The 20,506-nt window shown below is 46.6% G+C and overlaps 1 protein-coding gene across 9 annotated transcripts in view; it reads right to left on the reverse strand.

Moving 5' to 3' along the window:
* Tead1 (TEA domain transcription factor 1) overlaps nt 1-20,506 on the reverse strand; it is a 229,860-nt gene that overhangs the window by 142,886 nt on the left and 66,468 nt on the right. For all 9 annotated transcript variants that reach the window (XM_028875863.2, XM_028875861.2, XM_028875857.2 and 6 more), the window contains exon 2: nt 4,579-4,834. In XM_028875863.2, coding sequence (XP_028731696.1) covers nt 4,579-4,735 — 157 coding nt within the window. In that variant the 5' untranslated portion in view covers nt 4,736-4,834. The remainder of the gene's footprint in view (nt 1-4,578; nt 4,835-20,506) is intronic.

The following is a 20,506-nucleotide window of genomic DNA, read 5'->3' on the forward strand; positions in this document are numbered from 1 at the left end:
TCCTCGTGAACTAGCTATTTCTCTAGGACTGACCAGAGGACCTAATATCCAAGCAAGAAAAGACACCCCCCCCCACATACAGCTGGGGATATGAATCACTTGACCGAATCCTTGTCTTACTTGCATGAGATCCTGGGTTTAATCCCCAGCACCACTTTAAAAAAAAAAAAAAAAAAAAAAAAAAAAAAAAAAAAAAAGCTGGGTAGAGGGCTGTCTCCCACCCAGCTGTTCTCAAGAAAGAGGCTAGAGGTATCCGCTCACAGAAGGAGAAAGTCATTGCCTAGCAGTGGCTGTGCCTGCAGAGTCCTAGGACACTAGAACCTTCCAGACATCTTTCTGGCCAGCATCAGGGCCAGCCTTGTGATCTCGACCCTCCCTGCTGTGTTCTCTTCCTGCCAGCAGCAGGCCAGGTGTCCTGGACTTTGGTCGCCAAGAACAAGCTTCAAAAGGCTAAGTGGAAGGTGACCATCTTCAAAGCGTCCTCAGACTTCCCAGAAATCTCTGGCACCCGGCCCTGACCTCAGGTCAGTTGCCGGCAAATGAACTTGTGACAGCTCCATGAGGGCAGGGACTCGGACTGTGTCTGTCTGGTTCCCTGCCGTCATCCTGGCAACCCCAAGCATGAGACTGGCATACAGTTGGTGCTCAACACTGATCTGCTGGATCCCCGGGCAATGGCTTCTACCAAGGATGGAAAGAAAGGATAGTAGGGGCAGCCCAGGCTTTGGAGCTGGGCAGACGTGGATCTGAAACTTTCCAGACACCACATCCACAGCTTCGCGGCCCCTCCCTGCCCAGCCCCCTCATCACAGCACAACGGGGAGCTCTTAGGGAAGTTAGCTGGAAATAACATACAAAGCCTTAAGACGACAAAGGCAGAAGCCTCGGCCATGTTTTCGGTTCACAAACACTCATTTAGCACTCGTGTGTAAGATGTTTTTCAATCACAATGTGCAATACCAGATCACAATCGCTTCAGTTAATTTTTGTAGCAATCCTCTGAAGTTGGATCTTCAGCCTTTGAGACAGGGAGAAGGAAGAAGGCAACTTGCCCGAAGCCGGAGACCTAAAAGTGCAGGGCCAGGGTTCATATTAATTACAGTCTAAACTGCTAAGTGCTGCACCTGTCTGCCTCTAGGGCTGACAAGCACTGCAAACTGGTTTCTGTCCCAACCCTTGTAGGATTCCAAGGACATCTGACCACACTGCCAGACTGGTGTCTTCAGTTACAGGGGAAAGAGACACAGGTACTCCCCTGGATCGGTGCTGCTCTGTTTTGTCGGTTTTCACTAGGGGGTGTACTCCCCTGAAATCTAATTTCAGACAAGCGCATTCACTAAAAACTTCCCTCTCATCCCATCCTCCCCCACTACAAGAAGCAGCACACAGCTATGCAAAAATAAGATAAGAAATGAGGGGCAGAGCTAAAGAGAGAGAGGCCTGTGTGCCTTTAGAGCAAATTCAGAGGCGGACCTGAGAATAAGCACTGTACATCTCGGAGCAGAGAAGACGGCCAGGCACACAGAGGCCGGATACACAGCCTCGGATGCCCAGAAGTCCAAGGTCACAAAAAAATTAAGCCATTTTCTCCAAGGGACGAAAGCTTATCATAAAGAACTTTCCATTTACTCTCCTGTCAACCATGATGGAAATCTCGTTACCAAAATAAAGCAACTGACCCTGCTTCTTCCAACGTTTCAGGACTCGTGACTTCACAAAGAACTCCACAAATGCTCAGAAACAGAGGAACAGCGGCATCCTCAAGGGAAACACGCACTGACTGACTGCAGAGAACCCCAGAGACTTGCAGTGCATTCGTTTTTTAAAGCTCTTAGGGGCTGCTGATTCCTGGTCCACCTAGGTTGTGATTCTTGTATGTGACGGCAAAAGCTTGATTACAGAGGTGGTTCTGGCCTTACACCAGCTCACGTGACTCTGTCCCCAGGTGGCTGAGGTATCCCTGTGGAAAGTCAACTTTCTCTACTTGCAAAGTCCCTGGCAGGGCAGAGGCAGCTCCCATGAAGTGGGGGTCCATCTCCACCTCCCCTAGTCCAGGAACTACTACACTTCGTGCCAAGATAGCAGGGGCATTCTATTACATGGCACAAGGATGGAGAGCTGAGGGGAGTGTTTCCTTGGTGGAAAGACCAGGATACTGCAAGCTCAGCGCAGAAAATCCATCTCTTCCTCCCCAGTCAGGAAACAAAATCCTACAGGTTCTGTACTCTCTGCCCTGTGAAAACCCACAAGCAGTCCTAGACTCTTCCTCCCTAGTGAGCTGTGGTTCCTGAAGCTGTTCCCTCAAAGGGGTTGCCTCATTTTAAATCTGGCTGGTTACCAACACAGACAATAATCAGATAGTGTTGACTTAAGGAAAAAGACACCCATCTCAAAAACAGAACTGGGAAGTACCCTGGTGATACAGACATGTCCCACGGCTAACACCAAGCTTACCAGTATCTAATAACTAAGTTCCGCTAAAACCACAACGTCCAACATGGCAAATCCCCAAGGACCTGTGGTGATCATTTATTTGACCTTGTTTCCCAGGAGCTCAAAACTAGACAACATCAAGGGCAAAAGTGATCAGGTTAATTGTGGACAGAACAACTCAAATCTGAAGTTTCCCGTGGTTCAGTTCACAGCCAGAGACCTTAAAAATCATCTTCACATAAAAAGTTCACAACTGAGTTATAGCAAAGTGGTCAACTATTCACAAAGGAAAATCTCAATGGAGAAAAAACAAACAAACTGTCGTTTTCTGGGCATGGTCTCACTAGATAGCCCAGGCTGGCCCTAAACCCCCACTTGTCCTCCTGCCTCAGCCTCCTGAGTGTTGGGATCACAGGTGTACCCTACCAAACCCAGCTTACACCATTAACCTAGATTAAAACAATGTCTGAGCAAATGAGTGGGAGCTGCACACGCAATGTCCCAAAGCTACGCTTCCCCACGCGTGACAAAGTCAGCTCAAACGAACGAATGAAAGCCATGGTGGGGGGGGGGGAGAGCAGGGGAAGACAGGACTCGGGACACCTAAGGCTCCAAAACCATCCACCCATGGCAGCTGAGCAGTTTTGGCCCAACTTCGCTACCCTAGATACAAAGAGGATTCTGTGGCTACAGAACTCACGAGAGCCTAAAAGAAATGCCACAAGTCTGGGTTCTCACTCCCGGGTGCATGACAGGCTGAGAGGCTCAGTGCCACAGAGAGCAAAAGTGTCTTTGTTTCCATTACATCATCCATGGTGAAGGGGGAGGGCAGGCGGGCCACAGCTGGTGGCAGCTGTACCACCATCTGCTTTCTCCTCCTCAGCAGCCTTCGCTGCTCTGAGCACAGCCTCCTTGGGCCGCTGACAGAGAAGTGCAGGGTTAAAGGTACAACATCCTATTACAGAAAGAGTCGGAATTACTGAGAAATAAATCACTCCTCTGTTGAGTTAACGGCCTCGGGCAGTTGATGAGCTGGTGTTCTTGGAATTTACGCTGTTTGCATCTCTTTAGACTTGGTGACAACATAAACTCTGTCAACTCAATTAGACAAACACTATGTACAAGCAACCACCTGCCATCTGCTTCCCTAAAAGGTAGGTGGCCAGAAAGCACAGGTCTGCAGCTGGAAGCATTCTGGAAAAGAAGAGAGACATCCCAACACTGTGGAGGCAAGCGTCACACTAGCTGCTGCTGCTGCTGCTGCTGCTGCTGGCATCCCGAGCCATTCGGAAAGCTGGGCTTGCCTTCCTCACCTTCATGCAGCTGCCTTCGGAGCCTACCTACAGGACCTCACCCAGGGAAGGTGAAGCTGGTACTTAGGGGGCTTGGGGGAGTCAACAACAGCATCTCAGCTGGCCGTTCAACTGCAAGTGGGAAGCAGAGTCAAACAGGCTGCTCAAGCCCACACGTGTGTTTTATCTGCCCAGTTCAGGGGGGGATTTGAATATTTTCTGTAGAGGGGCATAGTGTTGAAACAGGGTCTCCTGTAGTCCAGGCTGGCCAAGAGTTCCGGTGTAGCCAAGGATGAGCTAGGACTTCTGGGCCTCCTGCCTCTACTTCCCGAGTGCTAGGATTACAGGGCGTGCACAACCGTACCTACTTTCCCAAGTGCTGTGGATTAAACCTTGGGTTTTGTGATGCTAAACAAGCACTCTACCAACTGAGCCACATCCGCAGCCAATAAAAATAAATGTCATATACAACTCTAAATCACAGGCTCTTCCTGCAAGGGTGGGAAGGATTCAGGAGACTCGGTCCCATTCCTGACACCAGCTATGTGGAGCTAAATGGCAGGACTCCCTTGAGATGGAGGGCGTGTGCTGAAGAACTTGTTCCCTCCTGCATGAATGCCACTGTGGCACCTGGACCTTCAGAGCATCTGCCAGAAGGCCTGTCAAGCAGGAAGAAAGAGAAAACCCCCAGAGATGTTATCCCAGTACCCCTTATCGACACTCTGTAGTGGAGCCCTGGTCCCTGGGATATCCAACTGTCATTCCACAAAGAGCATCCGAGCTGGCTTCAGAGAACATCCCCTCCCGCCACGGCAGGTTGCAGTCCCTGAAAGGAATGTTCCAGGCCACTTACCATACATTTTGCCTTCGTCTGATAAGATGATTTTCCTCCTCCCACACGGCGGATAGATAGCCAGAGCCTCCTGAAAGCTCTGCTCTATGTCAGGACTCCAGACCCCCTCCGCATCATTGTCCATCGGCTTATCTGCCGAGTCGCTCATCCTTTCCATGTTTTCGGCAGGGCTCTCGCTGCCGCTCCAGCTGCTGGGCTCAATTTTGGCGGTTGGATTTTCCAAGCCGAAGCCTGGAGCCTTTTCAAGAAAACAAACCTAAAAGAGAAATCATAAAATAGTATAAGGACGTGATCATCATCCACACACTGCTCCTATGAGCTGCACTGTAGGGTCTTGGCCATTAGTGTTTCGTGGACAATAACTCCAGTGAAGAATATGGAATTCTGAGATCCCAGGTGATTGTGTTCACTGTGTGTCGTGTTAAGCACCCTACAAAAACATTAACGGCCGGCTGAAGCCAGGCAATCTTCCTCGATGAGAGGAAAGTCTCACCAATGAAGGCAATCACTCAGAGCTACATCTGCAAGGCTCTCACGTGAGAATCTTTTACTAAGTGCCCATACCCTACAAGCAGTGCCGTACTCAAGGGTAGTCAAATCCCCATAGCAGAACAAGTTTTTTTAAAAAAAAAATACAATAAAATAAAAGATATCAGCTTCACTCTAGCAAGTGACATCCTAAGCGAAATGTCACACCATCTCAATACAAGATCATGCACGAGTGGGGGACAAGAGAAATGAGATTACTTCAGTGCCACGGGTACTCATCCTACCAGTCAGCGGTACCAGTTGACCGAGACCTAGCACATTGATCTTTGGGGCTCCTACCTTGTGGACCCCTGTGGAGTCAGGACACCCGGTCCTAAACTCTAACCCTGAATGAAGCAGAGACCAGTTCAGTCCGCTCCCACACCTGCCATGCTTGTGGGGATGTCCCCATCCCTATGGGGCAGCAGCCGGTCCTGCAGCATACTCTCCCAGTCATCTGGAAACTGTGGGGCAATCTTTCCTTCCTTCTTCTGGGCAGTGGAGATAACAGAACCACAAGAAATCTTCCTCCAAAATGTAAACGCATTCCCTTTCAATTATACATGCCTCCTATAGTCACAAGGGGATAAGCTTTCTAAACAAATGTCATGCTGGCTTGACACCAAGGTGAAAATGATCTAATCCAGTACTCCCTGCTGGCTGCACACTAACATATCAATATTGCTTTGTGAAAACCACATCAGATCATTAATGCAGAGGGCTCCCCAAAAGAAGGAGGGAGGAGAATCACTCCTGGGGAATGATGGAAAAGGAATCATGGTGTGCCTGAGCAGGGAGGGCCTCATGTGATCACGGCTGCTCCCCTTACATCCCTGCAGTATTTCAACACAAGAGGCAAGAGGAAAGCATGCCCATGTTCCAAGGTGCGGTCAGCTGAGCACAAAAAACCGAGTTTCTTCCCTTGCCTCTCCCAACTGTATCCTCTCACCAATGCGTGGGTCAACAGACCCTCGGAATAGAGCATAACCCATGGTCTAACTGATAGGTGGTTTTGGACTCCTCACTTGGCTTTCCTCAATTTGGCAGCCTTTTGTTTGGTTGCTTGGTTGGGTTTTTTGTTTGTTTGTTTGTTTGTTTGTTTGTTTGTTTGTTTTTCAAGACAGGGTTTTTCTGTGTAGTTTCAGTGCCTGTCCTGTTTCTCACTCTGTAGACCAGGTTGGCCTGGAACCCACAGAGATCTGCCTAGCTAGCATTTGTATTTTTTTAAAAAAAGGTAGTATGCTTGGTTTTAACTGTTATCTCTAAGCCATCATTCAGAGAACATGTCAGCAAAATATTGACAAGCCTGTACCAACACACATACGCTTACACAGGACGTCAAAATTTGCCAATGTCAAGGTATAAATTATGAAACAAGAAAGGGTTTTGTGACCGGCCCCAAGATGAACTTTGGGTGCCTGCCTGCGCCTCATGGGCCTTTTTAATTTTCAAGTGATTACATTTTGGGTTGGGATCTGAGAGTACTATAAAATCTGAGCTAAGCTGTAACCACCCTAGTGATTGCTTACTGGAGAAATTACGAGAATAGGAGGGAACTCTTTGATAGTGGCTAGCCTTTCCCAACCAAAAAAAAAAAACAATGCACACACATATAAAACCATAGGCCAAGCCAGGACAGATCCCAGCAGAATGAATTCGCTCAAGGAAGCTGCACTTAAAGATATATATTAGATGTGTGGGTGCTCAACCACTATAGCCAAGGGATGGAATTCAGCAGAGTGAGAGCTGAGAGGCCTGGGCCTTTGTAAACCTAGGAAGAAGGTTCTTATGCAACTAAAAGTATAGTCTCCAGAAGAAAACATACCAACAACCCCCACCCAAAGTCTTAAGAGCATCTATCTCATCAGCTGGTCACACAGGCTATGCTGGAACTCACCAGTGGGAGGACACTCACTGGCTCCTCAGCACCTCCCACCTTCACACTGGGATGCTGAAACTGCACAGCCAATTAGGTCAACACCCATTTCCTCACTTAACTTGACCCTATCATCCCTGAGGGTCTATCCATCCTTCAGGTCTGCCTCTCCTCAAAGATCCTTTTCCTACAGCCTGACAAACCCTTGGGATCCCTATGGGCCTTCATAACTACTCACCCCTCACCATTACATCTAAAATCACAAGGGAGGGGACAGCCCCACTCTATGATGTTTGGAAAAAGACTCCACCATAAGGAAAGCCTGTCCACTAGCCAAACTGTCCACCAAGGATAGCCTCACCTCAGAAGACTAGCAGCAAAGGCTTGCCGACAACGTTCAAGTTGCTTCTCAGGCTAAAAGTCACACACATTAATTGATCCATCCACCCAGGAAGCACAAACATAGCTCTAAACACTCCTACATTTTGATTCATTTAGAGGGAAAGAAAGAACTTGGTGATTAGGCTCTTGCAATTTATCCTACTGGAGCTCAGCAGGATGAAGTTACCTCCTCTGGACCTAAAGCAGCACACAGTCCAAAAAAACACCAGGCACAAAATCTACAGAGCTACTCAGGTTCTTGGTTTTACAACCCAAGTGTAAGATGAGCCCCTGTATGGGCAGAGAGTTTTGATCACAAGGCTGGTAGGGCTGGCTGAGAAAGCGCCCCATACTAGATACCAAAATAACCATCCAGGCATTCCACTCCTCAGCTCCAAAGCCACCTCATCCTGGAAATTGTCCTTGTCACTCTAGTGACTGTGAGAGTATCAGTCACACTTTACGAGCATCCTACATGTATACAGCTGGTTACTGCTCAATCTACCTTGATTTGAATGCACACCAAAAAGCACCTGCTTATTACCAACATTAAGATCTAATCAAGTCAGGTACATTGGCATACGCCTATCATCTCAGATCTCTGGAGGTGGGGATGGGAGGACCCAGAAGTCAAGGCCAACCTATGCAGTGAGACCACCATCATCACCACCACTGCAGAACATAATGGATTATTCACAGGCCATCTGCAGAGCTGATGTCTTCCCTTCCCCACACATCTTTTGACTATGAAAGTCCAGTTTCCCTCAATTCAGAATGAAGAAGTAAGACTGTGTGTGTGTTTGTGTGTGTGTGTGTGTGTGTGTGTGTGTGTGTGTGTGTGTTACATTCAAACTGGGATATGGATTCAAAACTTGACTCACGAAGAATCACATGGCTCAAACTAAATTAGTGAATCTTTTTAAAGCTCAGGTTTTCACGTATACAATGGAGATATTAAATTCTATTCAAATGTAGAAAAGCAATGGGGTGGGGAGGGGGGCAGCTGAAACCTGACTGCTGTGAGATATAAAAGGAAGAGTTGGTCATCTGAAAAACCATGTGCCCTCCCTCACTCACTGACTATCCAGTCAATCCTCTCTAGACAAAGCATGCCACGATGCCAAAATACCCCCCAAACACAGGACGGTGGAGGAATAAAGGTATGCCTCTGAGAGCTCACTTAAAAAGGAAATCAATTTACTAAGGATTTGCATCTTAAAAGTCTTCAGAAGACCAAACAGAAACTTCACATTGTTGACAATTAGCTTCCTAATATCCACCTTAGTTCAAACTTTCTCACAAATTATAGTTTTCATATTCTTTTGGGCAAGGTGGTTCAAGTGTCTCCAAGGAAAGACTGCTGAAACCAACAAAAACGTGTGTATGTGTTATGTAGTCAAAGGACCTCAGTTTCCATCATGAACACCACTCTGTAGGCCCCTTGTCTCCTAAAATTTCCTAGCCCGCACTACTCAAAACACAGCTGTTAACAATAACCCAAAAAGCCTGCTAATTGGCTAGACAGCCGCCCTTCCGCCATGGACATTCCTTCCTCAGAACCCACCAACATTTCAAGATTGCTAAGAGCAGGGGGAGGTGTCATAAGTGCACTTGACCCACACAGCCGAGTCTAAGAGCCTGAGGACAGAAGGGAGGGGAGGGCAAATGCAGGCGCTTCTGACACCGACTCTATACATGTGACATGTGACAAGAGAAGGTGCTCTTCCCCTGGCAGATTCCCATGAGGCCCTCACCATGGAAACATCTTACCCCTTCATTAAAACTAGCCCTTGTGGTTAATGAAACACCACTGAGCATGAGGGTCAAGGAAATCCAGAAACCTTGTTCTAGCCAGTGTCTTAATTATCTACGAAAACAGAGGAAAGGAGCCAGACGATGAGTTGGACTTAGATGTCTGCCTAAGTACCCAGGACCACATCTCATGTGCCTCGGTGGCCACTGTTAGCCATGAAGGAAGCCAATCCATCCATCCACCCACTATCCTGCATTCCTGTGTTACTGTGCTCTCTCTCTGCACCCCAATGCACTCCAGGAAAGGGACCATTATGCTCACCCTAACATTTTCACCCCAATGATGACACAGTACTGATACAGAAATGGCTAATAAAGGAGTGAGCATCACCCAGATGACCTGAGCCTGTTTTGATAACATGACAGCTCATCCCCCAAACTCATGCTAACTAAATTTCCACTGACTAGTAAGTACTAAAAGAAACCACTCCAGCACTGGGAGGGAGCTCAGTGATGGAGTGCTTGAAGAGGTCCACAAGAAGATGGCAGTGGGGGGATCACCCTATTAGAAACATGTCAAAGGAAACACAAGCCAGACAGAGTGTGTATGGTCCCACATCTTATCTATCAGCCATTATTACTGACAACTAGTAGTTATGTGCAAGAGACAAATACCTACGGTCTGAATCCTAAGAGGTAGGTTACTTTCATCGTAAACCTTACTTCAGCTGGGCAGCAGTGGTGCACACCTTTAATCCCAGCACTCGGGAGGCAGAGGCAGAGGCAGAGGCAGGTGGATCTCTGTGAGTTTGAGGCCAGCCTGGTCTACAGAGTGAGTTCCAGGAAAGGCTCCAAAGCTACAGAGAAACGGGAGGGGGGGAGCTTACTTAAAAAAAACTGCTGACATTCCCTCTTTCCCTTTTCTGGGGACCACTAGAGAAGAGAGAGAACTAGAAGACAAGGCTGTAAGGAAAGCAGGAGAGGGGGAAAGTAATGTGAGGACCAGAGGCTCCTCTTCAAAGGGAGAGGAACTGGTAAGGCCAGTGGGAGCACGTGGGGGAGCAGGGGTGGGTGGGAGGAGAGCTAATAAGCCAAGACCTTCACTAGCTCCAGAGGTGCCAGAAGCGGGAGCCATTGGGGGAGGGGTGTGGGAAAGGGAATCACACAGAGAGATATTTATAGCACTCAGCGTGACCACGAATTGGATAGCTTGAAGGTCACAGTGATCTTCACAAAAGCCCAGATGTTTTATGTGAGAAACAAGCTACACTCCATCAAAAAACCCGAGGAGACAAGGAACTTTCCTTCCAATGTAATCTCAGACGGCACATCTAAATACAATTCCACAGCTTCCCAGGGATCCCAGGTGAAGAACAGTGCCGGAGTCTGTCTGTAGGCCCGCCTGTCACTGCTCTGCCCTTGGGTTTTATCTCCGCCTTAGGAGGTACAGGGATGGAAGCTGCCTAAAGTCTGTCCAAAGCTTCACAGAATCGGAGTCTCCTGTGGAGGTGGAGTGAATTCCATAGGCAGATCAGACTCACGCGGCAGCCTCGGCAGGCAGGAGGAAGGCACTGCTGAATTCCGGGCTCTGTCCACAGCTGACATCACCACGCCCCGTCTAATTAATTCCTAATGAATAGTGATGACACTGACTCACCTCCCTGGGCAGTTGGGAGGAATTCTGGGCACTAATGACAGTTAATTGCTTTTGCATATGTAAAGTGGGGCATGTAATTATTTTCCTATCATCTCAGACACTCACAAACCTTGCTAACAAGTGGCCTAATCATGTGGGGCTCAGCAGCCAGAGGGGTGGAACTGAAGAATATATGTAACTGTCAGAGATGGCAGAACTCTCTAGAATACGGACTCTGAAGCAATGTCTATCACACAGCAGACAGCAACCAGTGAGCCTTGTTTGGTGTCATGGGCTCCAGTTGTCAACAGGTTCCCTCTACATTTGGTAGGAAGGAAAGGCTAATCATAATTATTTCTTATATGTTTCAAAAATTACCTTCCTATCAACAAAACCCATCCACAGGCCAAGAACTCTTCACCCAGTCCACCATTCCTGAGCACCCACTGGAGGGCTTGACATTACCATCCTGAGATATTCTTATTCCCCAGTGCGATCAGGCCTGAGTATATGCTCAGGTGATGGCTCAGGAAAAGCTTTGATTGACTTCATGTGATACAGTCCTTACCACGCTGTTACCAATCAATAAAGGAACTACCCTCTCCAGTCATGAACCACTGAAAATAGCAATTTTGTCCCTTCCTCCCACCTCCACCTCCATCCAAGGTGACCACAATTCTCCTTCATCTGGGAATTCCTCAAAAGATGCAGCCACCTACGCACAGTGCCAGGTGATCTACCCCCAGCCTCTCCAATGCACAAATCCTGATGTAAAGATACAGTGAACACAATATGATGCAGTCAGCAGGCTGAGAACAGCCCCTCCAGTTTGACAGTTACACTGACTGTCAACCTGACAGGATCTAGAACCATTTAGGAGAAAGTCCCATGTCTGTGACTGATTATCTAGATTGGGTCAAGTGAGATGGGAAGACTTACACTAAATGTGGGTGGCATCATCCACCGAGCTGGGGTCCTGGACTGAATAAAAAGGAGAAAGCTGAACACACTTTTGTTACTCTCAGTTTCCTGATTGCTGAACACACATTTGTTACTCTCAGTTTCCTGACTGCAGATTTCATGTGAGCAGCTGCCTCAATTTCCTGACACAGTGCCTTCCTGGCCATGATGGACTAACCCCCTGAAATGTGAGCCACGATAAGCCCTTCCTTCCACAAGATCTACTGCCAGCTATTGTCACAGCAAGAGAGGTGTAATGAATATGCCCAGCTAAACAACTGTCCTGGAGAAACAGACTTCAACCCTAATACTGGTGACCTTCCAGCTCCAAGAAAAGACCACAATTTACCCTCAAGCAGCCGTCAGTGTCTCAAGAGGAAAACCAGTAACCTTGCCCAGAGGTTAACTGGCAAAACCCCAAGAGTGCCTCCTGAATTCCAAGTGGTCTACAGAACAAATGTATGTTCCAGATTAGACAAGTCAACCATAATATATGCTTTAAAGAAAAGAAAAAAAAAAACACTAGTAAGACAGATGAACACTTCTCAGGCAGTAACCTAAACATAACCATAATCCTCCTTGCTCAGAAAGTCTGGTTCACCCTCAGGGTATCTTAGCATTTAGCAAGGCTGGAGAGATGGCTCAGCCATTAAGAGCATGTAGTGCTCTTGCAGAGAACCAGAGTTCAGTTACCATAACCAACTATAACTCCAGCTCTGGCTTCTAGATTCCAGGGCACCTGTACTCATACATGCACATTCCCACACAGAAACACTATTCCCACACAGAAACACTCATGGTTCTTAACGATCTGAAAGTAGACAATTACTATTTTTATTTCTTTTTATTTTTTATTTTTATTGTATTTTCATGAGTATGGGTGTTTTGTCTGCATGTATCTATGTTCACTACATGCATGCCTAGTGCCCACAGAGACCAGATGAGGGTATCAGATCCCCTGAAAGTGTAGTTACCAACAGTTGTAAGGCAACACGTAGGAATTGGACCTAGGTCCTCTGGAAGATCAGTCAGTGCTCATAGCTGATGAACCATCTTTCTAGGCCGACAGTTCATATTTTAAAACATACCAGATAAGTACGTACATTGTGTTTGGCTAAACCCTGTAAGAAACCATCTTCAACCACACGTCTGAAGTGGTGCCTGTGAGTGAGCACCTCACCAAGGAACACTGGCTTCCTGGGTGGCAGGCAGATCTACAGGTAAACGCCTCGGGAGTCACCCCGAATTACAAAAGACACTCAGTTGGTGTCGCTTTTTGCTGCCAGCCAATTTAATGATATGTTAGCTCTGGACTCACACCAGAGTCCAGTAGCTGACCTGCCCTGATGTGCCCCCCACCCTTTAGGTGATTCAGAATGCCTACTCCCTGGCATCAGAAACATCACTCCCACTATATGCGGGGGAACCATCCTTGCCTTCCTCTCCAGCTTCTGGGAATTTTATATAACTACTCTTTTGGTCTGGGCCTCCACCAGTACCAGAATGGCTTTGATAGACAAGCTGGAGGAACAGAGAGAGGAGAAGAGCAATCACAGCTTGCCTCTCACTGGGACATAGGTCAGACAGACAACACAGAAATCTTGAACCAAGATGGCATTTTGAGCTGTTCACTTAAGGAGCCCAAGCCCTGTTCTAGTTCACCTACCACAAACACTCCATCAGATCTTCTACAAAGACGCAGAGGATCCTCATGGATCTCTCCAGCACTTGCAGATCCAAACTCTAAGCTCTACCACATCCAAGAAGGAAAACAACCCTCATCCCCTGGCAAGCTAAGGTAATAAAAAAAAAAAAAACGATCTGTCATAGCACACTCTTCTAGAAACAAGGTCGGAAATGAGGACACCACTCCTTGAAGATCCATTTCTAAAGGACCCCAGCAGACATCCTGACAGTTAACCTAAGTCATACTTGGGTTTCATTTTCAGTTTTGAGTCCCAAACACCTAGGGCACAGAAACTGATATTGTATTACTACCTCTAGGACCCAGGACAGTGACCATAAAACTCCAATAACTAACGAAACTAGCTAAAGCTGTGGGTAAGACTCACCTGGTGCAACAAATCCACACTCACGCAATTCTGAAGCCCAGCGCTGAATGACTTACAATGGCCTATATTAAAATTCGCACATCAGACACTGTGGCACAGACCATGACCCCAGCATTCAGGAGGCTGAGGCCAGAGGATCCTGTGGTAGAGGTTAGTCTGGGTCACACAGCAAGTTTGCGGCCAGCTTGGGTTACACAGTAAGTCCATGTCACCAAGGTATACAGAACAGACCAGTATCTCAAGAGTCCAGAAACAAACCCTAAGCAGGCCTTTGTACTTGGTTTGTAACAAGGGTAAAAGACAATTGTGTCAATAAACAAGGGTAATCAGGATCTATCTGAACAAAATAAATGACCCTTACCTCACACCATACTCTACAATCAACCTGAAAGAGACTTTAGATCTGAATTTCAAAAGCAGTAAAGACTAAAAGAAGACCCAGAAGATTACCGTAATGTATCAAATTTTTGCTGTCAAAGGACAAAATGGGGCTGGTGAGTTAGGCCAGCAGGCAAAGTGCTTGCAACCAAGCTCACTTCACCTAAATTCAACTCCAAGACCCAACACTCAAGATGGAGCAAACCACTGCCTCAAGTTGTCCTATACCTACACACCTGCTCAGTGGCACACATGCATGCATGTGTACACACACAATCAATCGATCTATCGATCGATCTAAGGTGCTTTGTGAGCAGGGCTGGAGAGATGGCTCCTTGGTTAAGAGCACACACTGTTCTTGCAGAGGACCCAATAACAGCTCACTATTGCCTGAGACTCCAGCTCCAGGGATCCAATGTTCTCTGGTCTCCTTGGGCAATTGTATTCATGTGCACAAAAGTAAAGTTAAAAATAATAATAATAATGACAAAATGAGGACAGAAACAGCAAAAATTGGATCACAGTTACTTAAGAGAGTGAAACAGGAAGATGGCTTGAACCCAGGAATTCAAGGCCAGCCTATGGAGAACCAACCCTCAAAAAAAACAATAAAGGGAGAAAGGGAGGGAAGGCTGGAGGGAGGGGACTGAGGGACTGTTACAAGTAAAAACTTCCTTGTGCTTCAAGAAGCATTAAGAAAATAAAATGGGGGGGGGGGATGGTAGATGAAAGCAGACTTCTGTGACTGAGGATGGCAAGTTCCAGGCTAGTTAGGGCTACACAGTATGAACCTGACTCAGATTCTAACATGAAACCACAAAGAAATTTGCAAAGTCACCAAACAATCACTTGATACATAATAAATTCCTACGAAATAATCAGACAGCGAAAATGAAAAACCATTTTAAAAACCAACGCACTATATAAAAAACAAAGAGACAACGGGAAGGTGTTCCACATACCTAGTACAACATGTCCACCCTGACACTACGTGGCCTACATGGGAGTCTGAGGGAAACGTCTGCCATCAGCTCTCCCCTCCAACACGGTCGAGTCTTTCTTGCTGTTTCTGTTGTTGTACTGTATATTCTAGGTTAGCTGCCCGGGGAGCTTCTGGGTGACTCCCACCTCTACCTCCATCTTACTACAGAAGATCTAGGATTGTGGAAGTTTCAAACACATCATCAGGCCCAATAGCAATTACTTTTACCTGCCGAGCCATCTCCTCAGGCCCTAAAATAAAAGCCTAAGGCTGACAAGTGTTGTCAAGGATGTTGAGTGCCCAGAATCCTCACAGACAGCTGATAAGAGTATATAGTAGTCCAAGCATTCTAGAAAACTCTTTGGCAGTCACTATGCACCACTAGACCTGACTAGATGCATACTTGCTGACTTGGCAATTTCCAAATCCTCACAAGATCCATGAAGAGAGGTTCTTTAGAGGTTCGGTTCACGAACATTTATATGAGCACTCATCAGGGCAGCTATAGATGCTCAATCCCTCTCCCCTTTTTTTTGGAGATGCTCAATTTCTTATTAACTACAGGATTTATAGCCTGCATCATAGTCATAAAATGGAATATTAGAAAAAACCCACAGTCCAACACGGTAACCGTTAATGACGGGTGCATTTAAATATCAGTTGCTAGGACTAAATCAGCAGCAAATCATGATCTCAGGAGCCACCATGGCTAGTGGCTGCCACAGTGAACGTTCTGTGGGATGCTGCTATTGCAGTCAATGGTGCTGTTTAGTGGCATAAACCAGATGCAAAGAGAGATCTACTCTAGGCTTCCATTAACAAGTTCAAATACCAACAAGACTAATCTATCAGCCAGGGTAGTGGCACATGCTTGTAATTCCAGCACTGAGGTTAAGAAAATCTTCAAGTTCAAGGTCAGCCTGGGTAGCATAGTGAGACCCTACCTTTTAAAATAAGACAATTAAATTCAAAGAAAAGCCTAATCAAGGTTACCAGGGGGGAGAGTAATGGCACATGTCTGTAAGAGGAACAGAGTTAATACATTTTATACATAGTTACAAAGAAGTTTGAGGTCAGCCTGGGCTACAAGAGACCCTGTATCCAAAACAAAACAAAAAGGTCTGGATGCATAAGTGTTCACAATGGAAAAATACAGGGACTCGATACTGATGACGCATGCACTTTTTTCTAAGCATGTTAGTTACACTTCAATAAAAATCCTGGCAGGGGATGGGGGGCGGGGGGACCCAGCCAAGCATGGTGGCACTTGCCTGTGAGCCCAGTACCAAAGGTCACAAATTTGAAGCCAGCCTGGGCTACACGGAGAGACCTTATCTCCAAAGTAGGTTGGTGGGGGAGGAAAAGATAAAAAGAACAGCGAAAACCCCCTGTGTACTTGAGGATGGTTCTGATTCTGGGTTACTCCGAGTCTATTTCAGTAGTTCTGAGCACAACAGCTCTCAGATGTGTTGCCATGAGCACCTGAGGATTAGCAGAGGAAACATCCAATGGGAGGAGCAGGCGCTGGATCCTCCCCAGTGAGGGTGGCGATGTCACTCATAACGCCCCCCCCTCTCTCACACACACACACACACACACACACACACACACACACTGCGTTTTACAAAGATCCCTAAAGAAGGGGGTGGGGGTTGTCTAACTACATAGTCAGCAAAGGTTTTAGCCTCCACTCCAGCTGCCAGAATGCCCTGAACCACACTGGAGGGCCTCAGGCAAACTGGAAGGCCGTATGGGTCTCCAAATTTGGGTTATTTCCTAAAGTCTACTTCGGGCCCCCATGCCCATCCCATAATTTATTTCTGTACTTTTAAAGTTGCTATTCTGCAGTCTTTCAAACTCTCATAAAACAAAGATTTCCATTTTCTAGTCATTCTACTTTAATGTAATAATAAAGCATTTATTGAATGAGGTCCATACTCTTCTGTCTCCTCATCCATATCCAGGCACAAGAGATGGGAAATCAATAAACACTGTGTGCTGGCTACTTTGTATGTCAACATGACACAGACTAGGGTCTTCTGGGAAGACATCCCTACATAGGATTGGCCTGTAGACAGGCCTGGGTGTATTTCCTTGATTGATGTGGGAGGGCTCAGTTCTCTGTGGGTGGTATCACCCCTGGACTGGGGGTCCTAGGTGCCAGGAGGAAGCAGGCTGAGCAAGCCATGAGGACCAAGCCAGTAAGCAGCACTGCTCCATGGCCTCTGCTTCAGGTCCTGCCTCCAGGTTCCTGCCTTTAGTCACTTCTTGTAAGACTACATGGAAAATCTTTTCCTCCTCAAGTTGCTTTTGATCATGGTGTTTCATCACTGCAATAGAAACTAAATAAGACACCCTAACTCGGTAAGCACAATATATGCAGAAGACATACGGCACATTAATTATCCTTTAAGATCCCCTCCTCCCCTAGAAACTTGACCTGACGCTCCTGCTTGCTCTGTGTTCCCACAGGTAGCACTTCAAATGGTCAGTGTATTAAGGGGACACAGTCTGCCTGCTGCCACTTGTGTCAGTCTGGGAGCCTTCAGGGATCTTTCTGACCTTGATATTCAACAGAATGCTTGGCACATGTTAACTGACCCTCCTCCTCAAATATTAGCTGAATGAATAACTAATGTGCTGAGCTAATGGCCGAAAACATGAACGATTGACTGGATGGTGTTACATACTGCAGGAGGACTGACTACTGGATGCACTCAGGAGCACAGAAATGGGAGTCTATTCTGTGACTCAAGTTCTTGGAAGGATACAGCGAAGGCTGAGCAGTAAACTCTCTAAGAGTATAACAGTGCTAATGTGTTAAAGTCACAGCCAAGCATGAAAGCATAGAAGGCTGAAGTCAAGAGAGAATGATGGAGCTTCAGGCTCCAGGCTCCAGGCCTGTAGCACATGGGCTTCACAGGCCAAGAGCAGAGCTGGAACTGTTCACAGAGCAGGCCAGAAAACACCGGGATTGTGTTCCAGAAAAAGCATGTGAGCTGTGTGTGTGTATGTGTGTGATCTGTGTGCTTTATGCATGTGTTTGTGTGTGAAGGGAGAAAGGATAAAGGTATGATTTTTTTTTTCAAATTGGGGCTAGAGAGATGGCTCAGTGGTTAAGAGAACTGGCTATTCTTCCCGAAGACCAGGGTTCCTCTGGAATTCCCAGCACCCACATGGCAGCTTACACCTGTCTGTAACTACAGCTCTAGGGCTTCTGACACCCTCACACGAGCACACATGCAGGCAAAACACTGATGAATATAAAATAAAAATAAATTATTTTTAAAAAAAAGTTTATTTTATCAGTGTGAAACCAGAGTTTTTTTTTTTTAATCAAAAGCGTTTTCTGGTGTGGTCTGAGGCCAGAAAAACTCTCTAGATCATCTGAGGAATTACAACGCAGGGCATTTCTTAAGCATTCCAAATTTACAAATGTGTGACAGTGACAACTCAGAGAGACAATTCAGGGAGACGGTTTACACAGGTGGCTCGTTTGAACAGCCCAAAACCAGGGATTAATTCTGTGTGTGTGGGGGGTCTCTTGGCTCTAATAAACGCTCACCCAACTTTGTCTTCAGTCTTCCAGCATATTTCCCTAGTCCCCAAAGAGAGGCTGAGGGTGACAGTGTGCTGATTCAAGCCTCACCTCTCCAGACTGCTGTGCTAAGGCCAGCAAAGTCAACACACGCTAACGCAGGAGGCTAACCAAAAACACAGAGCAGTGCCTGTGTGTGAATGTCCGTCCCTACCCTTCAAGTGACAAACACAATCTGCACTGGTGGAAGGCCCAGAGATGAAGCATCCGTAAAACAGATCTCACATTACAAAAGATGTGAACTCAAGGGCCATTTAAAACCCCACCCCCAAGCCTACTCAATCTCTACCCAGATCAAACTCACCAGGAGAAACAATCTTGGCACTCTGGTTGGAAATTGGCTGAAACCAGATAAGGGAGTGACTATTGTCTCTCTCTCTCTGTAACAATGAATTACTCTTGTTAAGTGAACACATAGTCCATGTGAATTTTTAATTCTGCACTTAATAACTGTGCCCCAGTTTCTTTTCATCAAAAATTAGAATATTATCACCATGGTAAAGAAATCCTTAATAGATAGTATGTCTCTGTCACCAACAAATTACACACTGCTTTAGCTGAGTGTATACAGACTAGTGTGAATACATTTTTTTCTTTTGAGACTCACATTATCTAGCCCTGGCTGACCTGGAACTTGCTATGCAAACCAGCCTGGCCTCCAATCAGACATCTGCCTGCCTCTGCCTCCTGAGCTCTGGAACTGAAAGTGTGCAACACCACGCTCCAGTGTGACATGCATGCATCTTGACTTTGCTGGCATGCTGCAGGTTCTCAAGCAACTGCTGAATAAATCTTCTATGTGACAGTATTTAGTGACTACAGTTTAAATGTGTGTCCACTCTGCATAACCTATTTGCAAAGGCACCAACTCTTTTCCATTCTGTTATGCAGCCCTACTAACACCTAATACAGTTCAGTAAACAGTGCTTTATTCAAACATCAAATTTAACACATTTTTATAACTTTTAAGAAATCAAGTCAGGCTTCATGTTACATGCCTATAATTCCAGAACTCAAGAAGGAGAGGCAGGAGGATTGTCATTTAAAGGCCAGCTTGGGCTGCACACTAAGACCCTGGAGGAGGGGGGAGGGGCACAAAAATCCCTCCTCACCTAAACAATTCCAAGACCAATTCAGGCATACCCTAGTCTGGGCTCACAGAGCAAGAGCAACAAGTCACTGTCTTGAAAATATTTCTCCCACTTCCCCAAACCCCAACTGGACTCAATACCAACCCTCCCTTTCTTGACTCCAAGGCTGAGCCCCCACCTCCCAGCAGGGTCTGCTACCTCCTGAGCTGTGATAGGAAGTCCTCACTAGTGATCGCCCCCAAAGCAGCTGCTTGGCTTGCTTGAGGGACTATGACAGAATGGGCCTGAACTGCCTTTTCAACGTGGGGCCAGTTCACCTCCTGAGGCCTGGGGGCTGCTCTAAGTATCAGGTTACTACAAAAATAACAGCAGGCCTATCTACACCCGTGCCAAGTGCAAGAGGGAAGTGTCCGGGAGGTGAGAAAGAGGGGCCTAGGGAGAAAAGGAGGCAGGCATTTGAATAGGTGCAGGAGAGAGGCCCCCCACTTTAAGAAATGCACTTGAGAATTCCTAGCTGCTTTCTTAACATCTCCACTGCAGACCTGCAATCTCCGGTTCCCGCAGAAGCCAGAGGAACTCTGTCTCTATGATACTTGACCATTTTGAAGGTGCTTTTAAAAACTGTTTCAGGGGCAAGCTGGAGAGAGGGTTTTCTTCAAATAGCATACATGAAA

This window comes from Peromyscus leucopus, chromosome 1, assembly GCF_004664715.2.
Source record: "Peromyscus leucopus breed LL Stock chromosome 1, UCI_PerLeu_2.1, whole genome shotgun sequence".
NCBI lineage: Eukaryota > Metazoa > Chordata > Mammalia > Rodentia > Cricetidae > Peromyscus > Peromyscus leucopus.